At 34.7% G+C, this 19,795-nt stretch overlaps 1 protein-coding gene across 1 annotated transcript in view; it reads right to left on the bottom strand.

Moving 5' to 3' along the window:
• Positions 1 to 1,725: 1,725 nt before the first annotated feature.
• MS3_00010065 (uncharacterized protein) overlaps positions 1,726 to 19,795 on the bottom strand; it is a gene marked incomplete at both ends in the record, with an annotated part of 39,382 nt that continues 21,312 nt past the window's right edge. Inside the window, 10 exons of the mRNA XM_051218398.1 lie at positions 1,726 to 1,730; positions 3,900 to 3,981; positions 5,312 to 5,526; positions 6,592 to 6,803; positions 7,204 to 7,400; positions 8,058 to 8,200; positions 9,615 to 9,937; positions 11,473 to 11,645; positions 12,543 to 12,733; positions 18,213 to 18,467. Coding sequence (XP_051073263.1) covers positions 1,726 to 1,730; positions 3,900 to 3,981; positions 5,312 to 5,526; positions 6,592 to 6,803; positions 7,204 to 7,400; positions 8,058 to 8,200; positions 9,615 to 9,937; positions 11,473 to 11,645; positions 12,543 to 12,733; positions 18,213 to 18,467 — 1,796 coding nt within the window. The remainder of the gene's footprint in view (positions 1,731 to 3,899; positions 3,982 to 5,311; positions 5,527 to 6,591; positions 6,804 to 7,203; positions 7,401 to 8,057; positions 8,201 to 9,614; positions 9,938 to 11,472; positions 11,646 to 12,542; positions 12,734 to 18,212; positions 18,468 to 19,795) is intronic.

Raw genomic sequence — 19,795 nt, 5'->3', positions numbered from 1 at the left:
CGAGCTCTGAATATAACTTTTTCAGGTATCTTGAAGCGTAAAGACCATATCTTTTGTGAAAATCACAAGTTATTTAAGCTAAGTGCCACAATGTTTGTATCTGGACTATAAGACACGAATAAGTGCAAACACTTTCTACAAATGAAAGTCTGTCGGATGGCTGATAAATATGGTTATGCCACACATCTGGCAAAGTATAGATTGGGGACGAACCGAAAACAACTGTAGCAAATTTTAAACCATTTCTTGTTCAATGAGAAAACAGCCTTTCCCAATGGATACTTTATGGGGAATAAAACAATGGGGATATAAAGTGTAAAACGTTCTTACATTACCGATGAACGTACTGGTCTTCCACTGGTCACTATAATAGTAAGTTGTAGAAACTAGCACAAAAGTCGACATTATTACTCATTTTTCCCAACCCCTGAACGAATCCAAATAAGATTTTTGGGTTCATAGTTAGGGTCTTCTTCACGAGCTAGTATCACATATAACCCAAAGTGCTCCATGAGGAAACTGAGAAAGAAGTTGACTGCAAAGGACCAAGAGGCGCTACCTGGCCAGTTCTCCAATGAAATAGTCCAGATCGGTCTGGGTAGTAGGGGTTTCATCCTGAGGATAGGGTTGACTCTTCTCTTATATGCATCCTATAATTGGGATTAAACATTTGACACGATAGTTTTTACTGTATGTCGACATAAAGCTATCTCCCGCAACCATTGTCAGCAATCTCAGCATCATACAAAATGACTCAACTACTCACTCTATATTTGGATTTCGCGCCAAAAGCTTGGAATCCCCTTTTCCGTTTAGACAGTCTCAACACCATATTATAAGCACATACTCAAGATCATGCCTTCGTCGTTCTACTCTCGTGACAAGAGACGTTAGTGGCAATTCGACTTAAATGAAACAAACTACGAGAAAACTACGTATTCTTATAGTCGTAAGGATGAAAATGATGGACAGTTTGGGATGGATCAGGATATAATTATTTTCGAACACATAACTACACCATACGTAGTCGTGGAAAATATTTTCAAATAATAAAAGGACGAGTCACAACACATGACTGCTTGGTATGCTGTGTAGATCATTACTATTCTGTGAAAGTTAGTGATGATATAATTCCGAGCACAATCCCGCTCATTTCAAAGCGTGTGATCAGAACCAGGAATAACTGGCAGAATTTATCCAATAATAGCTCACTATACAGTACTAACAATCATCCCCTCGATAGAGATTAAATTGGGGGGGCAAGATCTGGGGCTCGAATGAGAAGCCTTTGCCAGTGAAGTCCGACTATGTGAAGCGGTTATCCTCTAGACACTAGGAGGAACTTGTGCAATATCACTAGACGACTGACATTAGGTCTACAAACCACTTTGTCCAGGATTGATAATTTAAAGGCTGAATATGAGCTATGAACTGAAGATTTTGGGTTTGGTTCACAGCAGGGTTGCTGAGAGGCATTGTTGTGGGGTCATAAGCGAGTAAAAACCCTCTAGTGCTGTCTTTCCGCGCTTACTTAAAAAGTTATCAATGGCGAAAAACAATTTATTTGAAAATATGTTGGTATTAAAAAACAATAAAGAAAATGGAGGCACAGAAAAGTAAACTAAAATATTCCACATAAATGAATCATAATGTTATATACAGTTTATACGCATAAAAAGTTACTGATCATTTGTTTCATCTGGAATTGAGATTAACTGATGCACGTTAATCTAGAGGTGAAAAGTAGTGCAAAAATGATAAATTAGTAAAATATTTATTTGGTTGAAAATAACATAACATAAAAACATATGGAAATATTATCATCTAAGTCCCTCGATTAATTCCTAATTATTAGTAATTGAATAATCGTTGGAGCTCTACGTTATGTTGAAGCGAAATCAACAACGACAAAACCTTCAGAAGTATCCCGCAGGGGATTACTGTGTCTATTTTTCTCTATTTGTCAGCTTTCACTTGATACATATATCGTTATTCTTCATTGTTACAGATTCATAGTTGTAGCATACATTGTAACTTTTTGTATGTGTTGCTATGTGGTTAGGTATTTAGGGAGTACTATTAAAGTTTCTACGTCATTGATAAATAGAAAGTAATAGTGAGATCTGCTTGATAAATCCGTGTTTTGATTAAACATTGGACTGGGAGCTTGAAGACAAATAAGTCTTAATGTTAAGGTCGTTAATTAACGGTCACTAAGTGAATAATCTACCTCTATTATCTATCTTATGAAACTTGTGACGAAATAACGATACTGAGGTAATCTAATCTTCTTCAAAGTACTTAATAAACTGTCCTTTATACCCAGTCAAGTAATTCAATATGCAGAAACTTCTAATTACAACATCTGTAACTTTTTGTCATCAGCGAAACAAACCCATTTTAGATCACCTCTCTATATGAATTATTTTACCTGTGAATTTTTCAGATTCTGGGATAATCTACCACAATCTATCCATAAGATAAAATCACTCCCATCCTTTGTTTGATGCACTAATGCTTACTGCTCCTCTGAAAATGCATCAAATGTCCTAGTATCTGCAAGTGTATCTTATTCCACAAGTGAGATTATAGGAACCTTAAATATTTAGCGATTTTTCTCACTGAATCAACTAAGTAAAACCTACCTGCTGTTACTTTACATTACCACAGTCCCTGGCAACGCTAACTAATTTGAATAATATCTAACACGAATAGTAGATCAGAAAAAATCCTGACATATGTATTGTGGTAGACCTAACTAACCTATCGTAATAACTGTTGCCACTTTTACCGTGCTCCATGCTTTATTTTCTTTCGTTATAGATGGTCATAATAAATTCGCTATGGGGCAGGAAATGACTTTAGATACACCGCTCATATATCAACAGAATATCCACTTAAAAAGAATTAAAAGTTCCTGGTTTATGCCTTTGATTGTTGTAATACATGTGAAAAATGTACTACCTGAACAATTTTTGAACTAGTAAACTGAAAACAATCTTATATCACATTTTTGCTCTCTACATTTAATGTTACCGTTTATATTAAGCTTATCATGCATGTAAACTGGCATGAAGTCTGTAATTATTTTCAGACTGTTATTATATTATATATCTGTACAGAATCCACATATACCTACAAAGTGATCTAAATATCTAAACAAAGTTCGATGCATCAAAAACAAATTGATTAATTCATTTAGGGAAATGTGACTTTTAAACGATTTAACTTAATTGATAGATGGGAACGAACTGAGTAATATTATCTTTGATTAAACTAACAGTATGTTATACAAACAAACACTGAAACAATAAAGAAAAATAATATATTTGTAATATCGCAATGAGTAAAAAACTTGAGTTTTCTCTGAAGAAGTGGCTTACTATGAGTCAAGAAATGTCAGAAAACTGAAAAACTCAATTTTTCTACTCAATGTGATATTACAAATATATTATTTTGATTTATAACAATCTATCCAATGTTCAATTTATTTGAAATTATCAAGTCAAAACTTGGTAATGACACTTACAAACGAAAACAATAACATTTTATGGAAGAAGCTTGATGTATATTAAAGAAAAGGAACATTTTTGAGGATATAGTGATGCTGTATAAATATTTACATACAAAAACCTATATTGATCAAGTGATCATAAGCCCGAACAGATAAACAAGTCAACAAAAGATTTGTCTGAGTTATGGCAGTCCTTCTTTAAATTTGTGTTTCTATACATTACAAATCCTAAGAAAGTATTTGTAATTGAATTAACCTCTACGTTTCTAACCAATAACAATCGTATACTTAAAGATATGTTAAATGAATTAATATACAGATTGACAGTTTCGAATTAATGATATATATATTTTTTTGGTGTATATAACTAAAAGAGTAAATATACCTGATCTGATACGACAATGTGGATAAGGTGCATCGTGCATAATAGATTTTAATGTGTATACAATATGTAGTAATGATGAACACTGAAAAGAAGATAAATATGCAAAATGATTATTTATATATCAAGAAGAAATCTCACATGAATTATTACTCACTATTAAAAATTCAGTTAGATTTCTAAAAATTTAAAATGATGCTTGAATAGCAAGCATATATGAGATGCTCTTCTCTGCATCTAAATGTAAAATTTTACTTTAGGAATCGTTTGCGTCAACGCCTAAAGTAATGATGGAGGATGAAACAGTTGAGTGTATCGACTATCTCATTTACCTCGGAAGTGTCACTAGATCTAGTGGGCTGGTGTCTGAAGAAATCTCAGTAACAATTTAGCAAGTTTGGTTAGTCTTTACCAATTTACATCAGTCGTAGATTAAGCGAGATTTTCGTCTGGCAGCCCAATGATATGTATATTGCGCAGCAACCCGTCTTGTGTTGCCTTATAGCTGTATAACATGGCACTTAAAAACAGAAGACAAATGTAGGCTAGTACTACTTGCGTCTCATGAAACTATCAATTGAGCGAAGTTGAGGTTAGACATATGATACTTGGCATAGGTAGCAAATATGTTGATGAGGTTGTGAAGCTTTATCGACTGAAGCGGTTAGATGTGCTTCGTGTGCATAACCATTTACCCTGACAAATATTCGCTGGTTTAGGCATAGATTAAAAGAAGTTAATCACCACGTATTATAGAGCTATCTATTGTTTATATACAAATATTTCAAGAAACTAAGGCAGTCTTATGACTTTAATCGACCTCAGATATGCTGTTCCGATGAATGTAATATACATTGCTTTTAACATTACAGATGTTAAGCAACTGACAGTAATCTACCATAATAAAATGAATTTAAGCTACTGTGATTAAATATTGCCCTTATTCTTTTCAAGTCATGAAAAGGAAACAAGTGTGCAAAAGGAATAAATGACCACAATGAAAATAAATAATAGACTTAGATAATGAGGACTTTCAGTTTACAAATACTTGCTCTCACGTAGTTCTATACATTTTTAAATTAAATAATATTAACATGATACTAAGTTTTTTCCTGCAAAAGTTTAGTCATAAACCAATATTATTGATGACAATTTTATGATAAACTCATTAGTTAGTTAAATGAAAGTAAATTCAGGATGTTAGAGCTAATCTATAGGCTATTTGCGTCCAGAGGATACAGGAAGAAATATTAATTTACAATATATCTCTCATATTTCCCGTGAAACTATATTTGACAAAAAATAAATAATGTAATAAGAAAACAATTTAGAAATAACGTAAGAAAATATTCATAGACAGTAAACAGAAATTTTGGTGATAAATAATTCAGTAGAACTAGACTGAATAGTTTTACCTGATCTCTATATTTTTCAACTTCCTCTATAAATTTTGAACCAATACAACCGTAAATTTCAATAAGCATACATTGAATAACTTTTACAGTTTCCTGTAAAATTTCCATACGAACAGATTGATAATTTTTACTTTTTACCGATTTTGTTACACCAGACGAATCAGGAAGAAATGGTTCCAAAAAAGGGAGGATTAAACCCCAATCAATTTTATTTACTGAAATTATTAAAATAAGAACAATATGGAAAAGTGTGTAATTCTATTATTACTTTGATGTTAGATGATACCTGGAAGTATTCGATAAAAAATCCTGCTTAACCTAGGTCTAATGCTAGTTGAAACTCGTTATCAAGGTGTACCTAAGATCGTGAGAGGATAGAAACTCTCAGGAGGATTCGAAACCGATTCGTCCAGTTTCACAGTTGATGTTACCACTGGACAATTTAAAAAACGACTGAGCTCCTGTAGGACCGATATAGTTACACTATCCAGACCCAGGATTTCCATCAACTAACCTTGAAACGTAGAACATGCGATGTTGAATCACAGACTAACAGATGCATTGAAATTTGATTGATAGAATATCAGAACTAAGGACTAGGCAAACATGATATTGATCACTACTCAGTAAATAGTCGGTGTATTCTAGTACATTGAATTTTAAAGTTTTGTGAAGATTTTGATGGTTATTTTTATTACGAATCGACATATCAGATGAAAAAAACTATGGAACACCGGACAGGCATATTTCGTTCTTTTTTGTTAACAAAGTACAACCACGACCGAACCACATGGATTCAGATGTAGCCAATTTCATAAATCATAATAGCACTAGACTATTACCGCTAATCAAAAGACAATTTACTTGTGAAAATCTACACATAAATTTACTAAAACTCAGATTGTAAAGGAACAGGGATATAGCTGACAAATCAGCCAGAACTTATTTATATCTTTTCAGGACATTTTGAATACAAATATATCTTGTAGTTGATAAGTTGGTTAATTCATTTGTAAAAGTTTAGCAAATCAGGCAAAATATGTGGTTTTTACAGGATGGAAGATAATATCCTGTTTGCAACAAATGTAGAGTTCAAGCTCACTAATCCTGGTTAAAATCAAGACCTGAACAATAATAAGTATTAATTCAAAGAGGTTTTGCAATGACAAAATCATTTTAGGATTAAGAGTGGATAAAATAGGTCATGTATACAGAAACTTATTTATATCAGACAATTATTACGAATCAAATAAGCAACAACAAATGATTAAGTTACTTACTATAATTTCTAATTTCGGAACTTCGACAAGAAAGTTGAGCAAGTGAAAGATATGCAACTTTGGCGAAAGAAATCGACTTCATATCTAAAGAGAAAGGTTCATCCAAACTGTGTATAGGATCAGAGGGATGACTATCCTGACCTTCAGATTTGATCCGATGGCATAATATATCACAACCAAAACAACAAATATGAACCAGACGTAAAAGAACACTGACAGAGAAAAAAAAGAAATTACGAAAGTAATATAAAACTCATTTGTTTTTGTATAATTCATATCACAAAAAAAGTTTTATAATTAGATTATATGAATGTGTTAGAAAATAGACAGATTACTTTTAAATAGTGATAGAACAAAGGAAATCGTAGACAATACACTTTTACAATGAATAGTTTACTAGGCTTGAGTTTTGTCTGATAAGCACTTTTCAACAATAACTCAAACAATTTAAGAGACAACTTATCGAATTTCATTAATCAAAAGTATAAGTTTGACGCAAAAGCATTTGACAGTTTAAACTCAGGTTGATATAATAGTTGGCAGCAGACAAAGATGATTTACGTCGGTTTAGATGCAAAACGTAAAAAAAATTATGTTGCAAAAAAAACTAACCTCAATCCAATAGAAGGGTCAACAGCAGTATAAATATATCGAACTAATATCATTACGGTTATAATACGAGGATTCGTTAACAATGAAGGAGTGTTACGATTTAATTGTAATCGTTCAGCAAGTTGTATTAGACCACCCAATAAATATTTTAAATTGTCAGCCTTAACCTCACGAAATAAGAAAGGCCGTGTAAAAATCTAATCAATGAAAGTAATTAAATAAAAGTTAACGATTAAAAAAGATGAAAATTTTGAAAGCGAATATCAGCTAGCAGTTCAAAAAAGTAACAAAAAAGAGATAATTTTTTGAGGGGAGAAGCTTAAAAAGCCAAAGCTTTCTATCTTAGATAAACTGATTTGTAGATTTATACTAAACAGTTCTTACTCGCTTAATAGGCGATATATTTTTTATCCGACCATATTGAACCGGTCATTTTTGTGTTTGCCTATATCGAGAATTGGCTGTTGTTTTTGAGTTCATAAAGTTAAATGTCAGCTTTAGCAAATCATAATTTATTATAGAACCATTTACTAAACGTGTATACATATGTAAATATTTTTAGCAAGTCAAGATAGTTTGTCGACTTTATGTGACCTTGGGTATGTTATCTCGGTTAATCTAACATGATGTTTATTATTAAACTGCACGATACCAAGACTCAACCATGCAAATGAATTGTGAAGCTATAAAATAATGGTTGAGCAAAAACTATGTAAATTATTGACAAGCGTTTCATTATAGCAACTACATTTTAGGGTAATTTCATAACAAATATTTACGATGAAAGTGAAATGTAATAATGATAAAGTATACAAATGGTATACAAGAGAAATAAATTTCCAAAAATAACTCACACATATTAATACATCGCCTAGACATTGCATGAAAATCGCTTGACCTGCGTTAGATTCACTTTTGTACAAACGATTACAAAGTAACGTCAACTGAGTAATAATCTGAGGCATAAAAGGTGGAAGTAGATCACATGTTCGAGGATCTAAATTTGCATGACAGAAATTAAAAAAAAATCACTTTCAAAGAATGCAAACTATAGTTGTACTAAACTAGTTACTACACAATTTTAGTGTAACTTCGCAACTAGAGGGGAGATACATGTACTCATTCAACTTAAAACCAAACTTTTCAAGAACTTCAGTACTAAATTTTTGAATCCTAAGTGAATGAACAATTCTCATCAAGTACGACTGAACTGCGTTAATGGAACAAAAATGTTACTCATATATAAATAATCTAAACCAACGTTAAAATAAAGATTAATTGTATTAACCCATTGTCCATCTAGATATATGATTTATGAAGTTCAGTAAACTAATCTAATGAAAACAATGAGTATTCTACAGTTCAATTTCGCTGGACAAGAAAAAGAATATATAGCTAACTAGGTATCCGTAGTAAAATGGTTTAAATGAACGAATTAATGAGAATGATAAACTTTGGAAGAGAGTTTTAATGTCGGTATTTACAACTTAAATGTGTATTTATGAGATTCGTGTTTTTGCATAATTGTAGGTCTCCAATTAACTGGTTAAAAAACTGCACTTCAGACTTTGTAAAGTTAAATGTCCTAATTAGACATCTATTTCAATTTCTTATCTACGACGCGTCACGGTCTTGTAATTCATGCAATATAACCTTGTGAGTTCTTGAGTCAGATGAACAAAAGTCACATAGGATGTTTTGTTGGGGAGATCCAAGGTACTTGAAAAAGTTAAGAGGGGCTCTGGAAACGCTGGGAAACAGTCAGCGTTGGATAGGAGCGTCTCATAAACACCTGCAAATAGAGCCACACGTCACATTTCTGACTGGATGATTACTTATCTTGTTACTATGTTTAGTATGGTTCGAGAAACTTTCAGAAGCCTAAAACCATCTGAAATACTATAAATACCCCCAATTTTCTATACATAAACTAAACTTGGAGTAAAGCGTTCTTTTCACAATTCGTGCCTTTTCTCTCGTATTCAATTTGTCGTGTAGATTTAGTCTGAGGTTATTATAAGAGCTTAGGAAATCGATTCAAGCGTCCAGTTGGAAGACTTATCAGTTTTATTGACGTGTTTCAATGATGTTTGGAGACAAGGACTCTGGGTGTGTTAATAAGTGTTAGCATATCAAGTCACTTTGTCCGGTCATCTATATTATTAATATAAGCATAGCGATTCAAGGTCATATCAAAACCCAATAGTTCGATTGCTACATTTATATCAACCTAATCAAAACCGTCATTGTATATGACCAAAAATGAAATAATAGTCAGTGCCATACTAGGAAGAAACGACCGCTCAGTGTTTCCAGGTTTTGAATGATGATTTGACTAAGATAGGTTCATGATTTCAGTGAAATAAAATAATATTAAGACAAGAGTAAACAGAATATAAAATAAAATTTGCCTTGAATTAATACTTCTAAGTCGATAAGAGCTCCATGGACGATGTTATTGAAACCTGATCGGTCATCATCATTTTCATCAGTGTAGACCTGGTGGCAGTTTTCAGTTGACGGTGCACGATTCTCATCTTGGACTTCATCATCAGATACAAATCCTCCTAACTGATCAACTAAACAAGATAAAGCTGCGGTAAGTTGACTTGAAGCTGCTATTCTGTCTGATTCACTTAAAGATGGATTATCACGTGCAGTAATTAGTGGTAATAAAAGAGAAGGGGCAGCTGGAGACAAGTGGAGAGGTGGTGGGCTTTTAGGTCGTTTAGTACTAAAACATACATTTAAGATGATAATGACAATAATAATAACAAATCAAATATACAATTAGCAAACAATGATTGTGTTATTAAAAGAGAGTAAGAAATAACAGCGAAAAATAATGAGTTAGCAAATAAAATTTATTCATAAATCCTTAGTTGATTTTGATTGCAAGTAAATATTGACCACATAATGATAAAAAAAATCCTAAGTGAAAACGATATAGTTTATCATTAAAGTTTAGTACACCGGTTACACGTTAGGAAATACATCCGTAAAATAGTACGAAGTTTAAAACTGAGTTTTAAGTTTCTTCTTTTATTATCCAAAGATACGAAAGAAATCAAAAGATGTATAAATCATACAAACTCCTTAGTTTACTGAATGCTATCTGTTACTAATGAATTCGTACAGAAACCGACTATGTGGTTGGGTGCCGTTTATATATATCTTTAAAAAATAACCTTATTTCAATTTAAATCGTACTTTAATATTAAAATTAACTGATTGCCTATGCAATTATTGACCAAATTCTTTTGTTATCCACAATGTACATGTCATAAATTATGAGAATTTCATATCCAAAAGTTAATATCTATCTGTATTTCCGATATAATTCTAGAAATTTCTGACAAAAGTTCATAGATCATTTAGTTAACATCTAAGCCTGATAGATGAAATGACTTCAACTCAAAATTGCGTATAAAATAATGTAGGTAAGTACAATTAATTGGATTCAAAACTAAAAATTCAATGAATCACCAATAAAGCACTTCTTCATTTCTTGAAAATACATTGTATCGCTATTGCTTAAATTGATAAAAATCTTATACTTAGAATGTTTAGTAGTGGTCCGTAAGAAGCCATAAAATTATTACTAGCCAATGACATATGCTTCTATTTATTTATTTGAATATAATTCGAAATTGAGAAGTGACTATATCACACTGATCACTGAACAGTTGTCAATGTCATGTTTGTCTAGTCCCTAGTACTGATTGAATTCTACTGATCAAGTCGCGACAAATCTAGGTAAAGGGTATCCTAGTGAACACTTTTGAACAAACACGTAACACTAGTGATTCTATCAATTAATTAAAAAAAAATATTTCATATCCTTTTTTAAAATAACTATTTGAGTTATGAGTTTTGAACTTATACTATAGTCTGACAGACTAAATGCATAATTTGTGTGCATTGGTATATTTAAGAGATTTGATGAGTATATAAACAAGTTGTGATTATTCTTCTTGAACTTCGGTTAGTTAGATGTTCAGAAAAACAAACAAGTGAAAAAGTAAACATGCACAGTTTACTATTAGATGGATAACACAGGTTGTTTACCATCGTAACTGTAAGATAATTATGAAAATTAATACAAACTAAACTAAAAATAATTGTACTATAATAGTAGACAGAACCAAAAGAATGTATATTAAGAAACCTCAGTTAATTAAAAATAGCCAATTGAGTCATTGAATAAAAGTAAGGAGGAATTTTCTTTATTTTGATTTAAAGTTCAATTAGCATCCATGGAAAACTTACCGACTATACTCTCCTGTATAAGGTGCAGTTATTACTGAAGTATCTCTTGTTATAAAAAATTCAAATGGTGTTTTCATTGAAAGTTCATCAAAGTTATTCGAGACAGTCAAAGTTGGATCAGTATTAGATGATGACAGATATTGTTCAAGTAATTTTTTATCATTTTCTGGAAGCTAAAAAAATTAGCATAACAGCATATGGTGTAGTTATTGATAAATGAATTAGAAGATAGCTCAAAACGATTACCTTATTGTCATGTTCTTCATGGCAAGACGTGTTGAGTAAAAATCAAAAATGATCAGGAAACTGACAGTATTAGTATATGGAATAATTAAAAAAATTCAGTCGGTTAATTAGGTATTAATAAATAGTGATTTAAGATTGTAAAATCAAATCCATATACTTCAATTAAAGAATATTTTCTCGTTCATATTACTTCTTTAGTACGCCTTTCTAGTTCAGACACTGTAACAAAATCTTTTGATAAACCGAGTCCATCGAATGTTACGTCTACATCAAGAACTATAACTGTATACGAGCACTGGTAGGTATGCCTAATGAAGAGCAAACGCTTGATAGATACATTCATATCCAGGCCTGAAACCACCAATAAATTTATTCAACAATGCAACCTGGTCACAGGATGAAAGCACTGTTGATACTGAGTGTCACGCAGGTTGCTTACACACCCACTGAGTAGGATCTCTAGTGAGTAACCCAGTAAGCTAGTTTGAGTCCCATAAAAATATAGAAACGACGAATAGCACATGTCGATACTAGCCAACAATCAGATAAATGTTCAAGTACTATTTTATTTACCAGTTGCATGAAGACTGGTGATAATACCTAGCTGCTCAAAAATAGGTGTAGATGAAGAAGATTCACACTCGTGACCCAAGATGTAGCAGTCGCATAATTTCGTACATTAGAACATACCAATACCTATCATTATATTCTAACATGTGAACTGTAAGTAAACCAATACAAGTTGTATTCCAAGATGATGAAATTTAGATGGTATACACAAAAATCATTACCGACAAATACACCAAAAGTTTTACAAAACTTACATTTCCAATATGCTGCCAAAATAAGGATCCTAAAAACTTATAGGCTACACATAAACAATTCAATGCAGATTTCTTCACTCCAGAATCAGAGTCAGCAAGTTGCTGGGCAATTAGTTTTAGATGAAGTTCTGAAGTAAATCCTTTTAGGTCACCGGAACGCGGTATAAGACTAAGTAATTCATCAAGGCAAACTGAAAGAAAAGTAATACAAACGATCTAATAAAATATAATCAGAATAGATTATAGAAAAATTCGATAATTAACTAAAATTAAAACAAAATAATACTATATTAACTACTCTATAAATATTATGATGGTAAAATATAATAAACCATTATAAGTACAGTTATGTAATTCGAGAGACTATCAATAATCCACAGAAAATGTCACCATCCAGAAGTGGACCAGAAACTAATTCAAGTTATCTTATAGCTAAGAACCACAAAAAAAGAGTAGGTTATTGAAACAGGAACAAATCTCACTAAATTGATTAGGTAGTTTAAGATAGTTTATGAATCCGGTGTCCATCTTGTTGTGTTAATGAGGTATGGCAACTTGGACCGATGCATATATGTGCCTGGTCCTACGTTGTAGCTGACTGACTGACTGAGTTTAAGATAGGCTTAAATTACGATATATATGGATAATGAAACGTCTAACTAAAACTGATAAAGATAACACTACTACTAATCAATTATTAGCCCCTCCATTGAATAAGATTAACATGAGAAGACAAGTGATTAAAAAATAAAACTGAGAAATAAACACACAACTTCAAAACAATGATTTGAAAAACTACTTATTTGAAATCCCGACCGTTGTTGCTACCTTGACGTGGTGGTCGGGCTTGCCTATCGTCATGAAGCAACCGAGCTATACTGGCTGGAACAATCGTTCCTCAAGGTCCTACCATGTCAGACAGGTCGGTTGAAGAGCGGCAAGACTAAAAGCAACAAAACCAAAGGTCCGAAGGCGAAGTCGTACTGCTGACTGTACAGAGGTGTGACAGCAGTAGGGTGTTTCCTTCAGACAACCAATATGACAGCGATGCTGCCTCCCCACAAGGGGGGGTCGGGTTAGAAAAGGCCGACCCTAAAAATGCACACCTCGCCTTATCCCACGGATATCCGTCTCCGGCGGTAAGGTCTCAACAAGTACGGAGCTAACACGAAACTTACTCACAAAGAGGTCGTGTGTAACCGACCACAAGCAGTTGTCCCTTGTGGTCACGCTCTCAGGTCACTAAGACCACCTCTAATCCAATTTCCTTTTCAGGTACCTCCAGAACAACCCTTCCACGGTGTGGGCAACCGGGAAGTGATAACCGCCCTCATACCTCTAACAGCACTCAAGACCAATGTATTCCTAATCAACCTCCGTCTTCACTTCCTATTACTTCTCCTACATCGACTTTCACCTCTAAATTTCCTTTTTCAGCTTCCTCCTCAAATGTCACCATAGCCAACGATTCTAGTGCTCAAAACACTGTCCCAGGTCTACTGAAACTTCGCTCCAAACTACACATTGGAGCCTTCAACGTACGCACCCTATGTAAAATCGGTCAACAGGCTTCCTTGGCTGGAACCCTAGAATCTCGTACCATTGATGTGTGCTGTGTCTCTGAAAGACGCATACAGGATCCTAGTGTGGTCATTCACTTGATACCACCTTGGCAAAACGGAGAGCCAACGAGATACACCCTTCGTGCATCTGGTGACCTGACGGCCAGCTCACGTGGACTGGCAGGAGTAAGCATAGCAATAAGCATGAGGGCGGAACAAGCACTGTTAGAGTGGATCCCCGTTAACAGTCATTTATGTGCTGTTCGGCTAAACGGCTTTGTAAGAACTCAGAAGGATAGGGACACACGTCGTTGCCTTTTTGTCGTTTCTGCCTACGCTCCCACCGATTTCAGCTCAGATGAAGTGAAAGATGAATTTTACAGAAAGCTATCTGAACTTCTTCAGAAAGCTAAACGCTCAGACATAGTACTCGTAGCAGGTGACTTTAATGCCCAGATAGGAAGTTTAAACAAAACAGAAAGGCATTTAGGTGGGTATTTTAGTATTCCGGCACAACGAACAGATAATGGTGATCGTCTGCTGCAACTGTGCTCAGACAATCGTTTATTTTTAGCAAACACAAATTTTAAGCATAAGGAGAGACATTGTCTAACATGGCGACCCCCTACACCAAACCAACGATGGACTCAAATAGACCATATTGCCATCAGTCATCGTTGGAGAAGGTCGGTAGAAGATTGTCGCTCATTCTGGTGTACCTGCTTGGATTCCGACCACGCCCTAATACGGGGACGCATCTGCTTGCGCCTCACTGGACGCAAAAAAGCTACAGTAAAAAGACCCATTAGAATTGAATCGAATAGCGAGAAAACCAAAAGTAGGTTCCAGGAACAACTGAGATCACAATTAGGTAGTTCTGAAAACGAGGCTGACCCAGATGTTGCTTGGAAAGCTATACAAACAGCTGTGGAAACAGTAGTGACATCTATCAGTGATTTAAACCACAGGGTTACAAAGAACCAATGGATTTCCTCAAGGTCTATTGCACTGATGGATTCTCATAAATTCATCCCATCAGGCTCTGAACACGATGAAGAGCGACAACAAATCAGATCTAGGTTAACCAGAAGTCTAAGGAACGACCGTGAGCAGTGGTGGGCAACGAAAGCAAAAGAGATGGAAAAGGCGGCGACTATAGGAAACACAAGACAGTTCTACAGACTAATAAAAGAAACTGGAATTAAAAAGTCAAGTGTGAGTCAGACTATTTCGGAAAAAGACGACACCCTCATCTGCTCCCAGTCCAGACGTTTAGAACGATGGGCGAAACATTTCAGAGAACAGTTCAACTGGCCTTCAGCTACTCTACAACTACCCTCCATTCCCAGACAGTGTGAATGGAACATTGAAGTAGGTCCCCCAACTCTAGCAGAAGTTCAAAAGGCTATAGCTAATCTGAAACGAGGAAGGGCAGCTGGTCCAGATGGATTGACTCCAGAGGTCTTTAAGGATGGTGGTCCAATTTTAGCGATTAGGTTGACTAATATTTTAGCTAAGATCTGGGAGTTAGACGTTATTCCATCTGACTGGTCACAATCACTTATCGTCCCAATATATAAAAGAGGGTTAAAATCATCCTGTGACAACCACAGAGGGATTAGTTTAACTAATATAGTATCTAAAATACTAGCCTCGATAATTATCAGACGCCTAACTAAGACTCATGAACTGCAAACACGAGAGAATCAAGCTGGCTTCAGACCTGGTTGTGGCTGCATCGATCACATATTCACCAGTCGTCAGGTTCTAGAACATAGGCATACTTATCGGCGTCCGACAATGGTGGTCTTTCTTGATTTGGAAGCAGCATTTGACTCCGTAGACCGCGAGATTCTGTGGCAGTGTCTGTCATTGAAAGGTGTACCTCAGAAGTACATAAACCTAGTAAAGGCTCTTTACTCGAACACTACTAGTCGAGTCAGGGCTTATGGCGAACTGTCATCTACTTTTGCAACCTCAAGTGGTGTTCGTCAAGGCTGTCCACTTTCTCCATTTTTGTTTAACTTCATCATAGACCTATTGATGAAAATAACATTCTCGTCGACTGAATTCTCGGGTATTGATCTCCTATCAGAAGCTATACCTATCGATTCAGAATACGCAGATGACATAGTCCTGTTTGATGGAGACACTGACAAAATTCAGTCTTTTGGTAGCAACAATGTCAGGATGTTTGGGATGCGCTTCCGCCCCTCTAAATGCAAGTTATTGCTTCAGGACTGGGCTGCGTCAACTCCTGAACTAAAGATAGGGATTGAAGTAGTTGAACGCGTTGACAACTTCACTTATCTTGGAAGTCTGATCAGCCCTAATAGGTTGGTGTCTGACGAAGCCTCTGCACGGATTCAGAAAGCTCGTTCGGCTTTTGCCAACTTATGTCACCTATGGCGAAGGCGAGATATCCGTCTATCAATAAAAGGACGAGTATACTGCGCGGCAGTCCGTTCTGTTTTAATTTACGGCAGCGAAACATGGCCATTAAGAATAGAAGATACTCGTAAGCTACTAGTATTTGACCACAGATGCCTTAGAAATATTGCTGGCATCTGCTGGGATCACCGGGTAAGTAATAGTGAGGTTAGACACAGGGTATTAGGGAATGATGGTAAATCAGTTGATGAGGTTGTGAATATTTATCGATCGGGATGGTTGGGCCACGTGTTACGCATGCCCAAACACCGATTACCACGACGTGCAATGCTAACCGGTGTTGGAGATGGTTGGAAGAAAGTTAGGGGCGGCCAAACCAAGATGTGGCATCAGTGCTTGAAGTCACTAACTTGTAGTCTGAGCCATGTTGGTAGATGCAGACTACTTGGTTGGGGTCCGCGTGACTATCGTAACCAATGGTTGGAGACTCTTGGTGACATGGCTCAGAATCGATCACAATGGCGTCGGTGTATACACTCTCTGTCTTCCCTTAAATTAAGAGATTAAAATCGCTTTACATCTTTCTTTCTACGAACTAATTCTTTCTTCCTGTACTGTATCCTTATTGCGATCTCTCTTTTATATATTACCACATCTGAATTAGCTATTTTTATGAATCCGGTGTCCATCTTGTTGTGTTAATGAGGTATGGCAACTTGGACCGCTGCATATATGTGCCTGGTCCTACGTTGTAGCTGACTGACTGACTGACTTATTTGAAATGTGTCTTAAATTTTGATTTTAATTCGTTTTATTTATTAAAGAATGTACACTAGACTAGTCATATTGGAGATTATCATACACTGATTAGAAAATAGTTCTCAAGGTTACTCATACTAGTTAGAGTAAACCAGGTCTTAGAAGGGATAAGTCAACGGTTACACCATAGAACACGAATAAATTTGGTAGTGGTCAGTATCGACTAAGATAATAAGAGTTTTGTGGACAGAGAGGTTAGTATAAAATATATAAACGAAAGGTTTAAAATAAGAATTAAGTGAACATCAACGCGAAATACATAAACGTGTTCTGTACTATATCCTTACATAAAATCCTTCTTTTATATATTAAACCATTGAGTTAACTGCTTCTATGAATCCGGTGTTCGTCTTGCTGATGAGGTGTGGCAACTTGGACCGATGCATATACGTGTCTGGTCTCACTTCAAAAGTGTTGAGGTGATCCAGGAAACTTCCCGCAAAAGACAGGAAAGGATCAGGGAAACACTAAAAAGCATTTTATTTAATCAGCAATCACTTGAAGTTTAGTCAGAAACATCAAGAAAGTGAAAAGTCACATGTAGGGTTTCTGATTGCCTGATTACTATACTGCTGCTATGTTTAGTAGCATTCCAGAATTTTCGGGAAACCCAAGGACATCTAAAATACTATAAAAACCCTGTAGTTTCTGTACAAAAACGAACCTTTGGAATAAAGTGCTTCTCGCATATCTTGCGCCTTTTCTCTCATGTTCAGCTCGCTGTGTAGTTCTAGCTTGGGGGTTACGAGAATAGCTTAGGAACCGAATATAGCGTTCAAGTAGCAAGACTTATCAAAAGAAGCATATTATTACACAGTTTTATACTATTTTAGAATACGATGGATAGGTATAATAGTCACCGAAAGAGACAAAACAAAACAAAAAAGACATAACTTACTCTGACGCATTTTTGCAGTACTACATTGATGCATATATTTAACAAGCATGTCCATCAATAAACTAGGAGGATAAACTTGACGTATAAGATGTATTGAATCAGATGCAGCACGATAAATAACTGAATCTTTATGTACAGTTAATGATTGAAGTTGACAATTTAATAATGGGATAAGAATAATATTTACTTCTTGTTCACTTAACCTCAAATCATTTTGAGCAAATAACGAAATTACAGCAGTTAAATACTCGAAGGCTACATGATACATACAAAGAAAATTCATGATGATGAGTATTCTTTAGAATATGCTAGTCAGTAAATAAATTTTAAAATCACACTATCTGTAATATTACGAATATGTAAAAGAATACATTCTTGTAACGCTTTAATCTAAAATGATTACGCAGTGAATGAATGTCTTGACATTTTAATTCACAAATTATGTCCGCTAGCCGCGAGTGCTTACGTAGTTTCACAATGGTATTTCTTATATATTACCTCACAGTCCCATTGAGAAACGAGAAACGATTAATTTAGAATTCATACGTTAAATATCTTAGGCGATAATATAATTGGAACAAGACTGATTGTAAGAATTTACGAATGAATATGAGTGGATTTTGATCAATACCTAAAAGAATTCCTATGCATATTCCTTGAACATTTACAAGTCGAATGTTTATAAAACGGGAATTTGGTAGCAATACTGAATATTTTCGTGCTCAGCATTCCTTACTGTATTCAAACATATGGTATTGAAAAAAGAAAGTACTATTATTATTATCATGAAAGTTCACGGATTACTTTTAAAATTATTTATCGAGAAAATGATAACAGTCCAAACCACTATGATTGATACGAATCCGATACTTATTAGTAAGAATCCAAAAAGAATTAATTCTCAAAATTATAATGACAAACTGTAATCTTTAGAATGAGTCAATCAAATAGGGAAAGAGCATAGATTCTCATGGATGACATCCTTCTGTAAAGCGAAACACTTCAAGTTAGAAAAGTCATAATAAAGGTCTAATGAATTAGCTTAGTTTTTCGATGTTTGCCTTGAAAGCACAAGATTAAGATATTAGTTGAAAATACATTAAGTGAGTACACCATGTAACAAATTCCAAATTGTGATTTTGTTGCTACGGCTTTCGAGAAACACGATGGGACCTACAGAGGCCTTAAAGGAGCCGAAGCGTTTCCGCCTAATCAGAACCTGATGGAGCTTTCTAGAATATTGACGTGGCATGCTATGATTGAACGGTAGCATAGCTTGCCTCCTTGTGGATTGGCTGAACCATAATGATGTTATAACCAACGCTAATAACTATAAATACACATGTTTTTCTGTACATTTTTGATTCTTACCCAACAATCACTTCTCCTGTTTTCTTCTGTCTTCTGATTTGTGACTGTGGGGTTCTACACTTTCAAGTATCGCTAGTTATATATCATATTCTGCGTTAATCAAGTAGAGTGCGTAATAGATCTGATAACTATTTAGTTTTAAATAGTTCACGGAGTGGTTGATTATACTTTCCGGTGGCAAAGATCCTCCTTAGCATATAATTAAAGTAGAT

This window comes from Schistosoma haematobium, chromosome 1, assembly GCF_000699445.3.
Source record: "Schistosoma haematobium chromosome 1, whole genome shotgun sequence".
Classification (NCBI taxonomy): Eukaryota; Metazoa; Platyhelminthes; class Trematoda; order Strigeidida; family Schistosomatidae; genus Schistosoma; species Schistosoma haematobium.
Note: the sequence above shows the minus strand (reverse complement) of the source record. Positions and strands in the feature narration are given on the sequence as shown.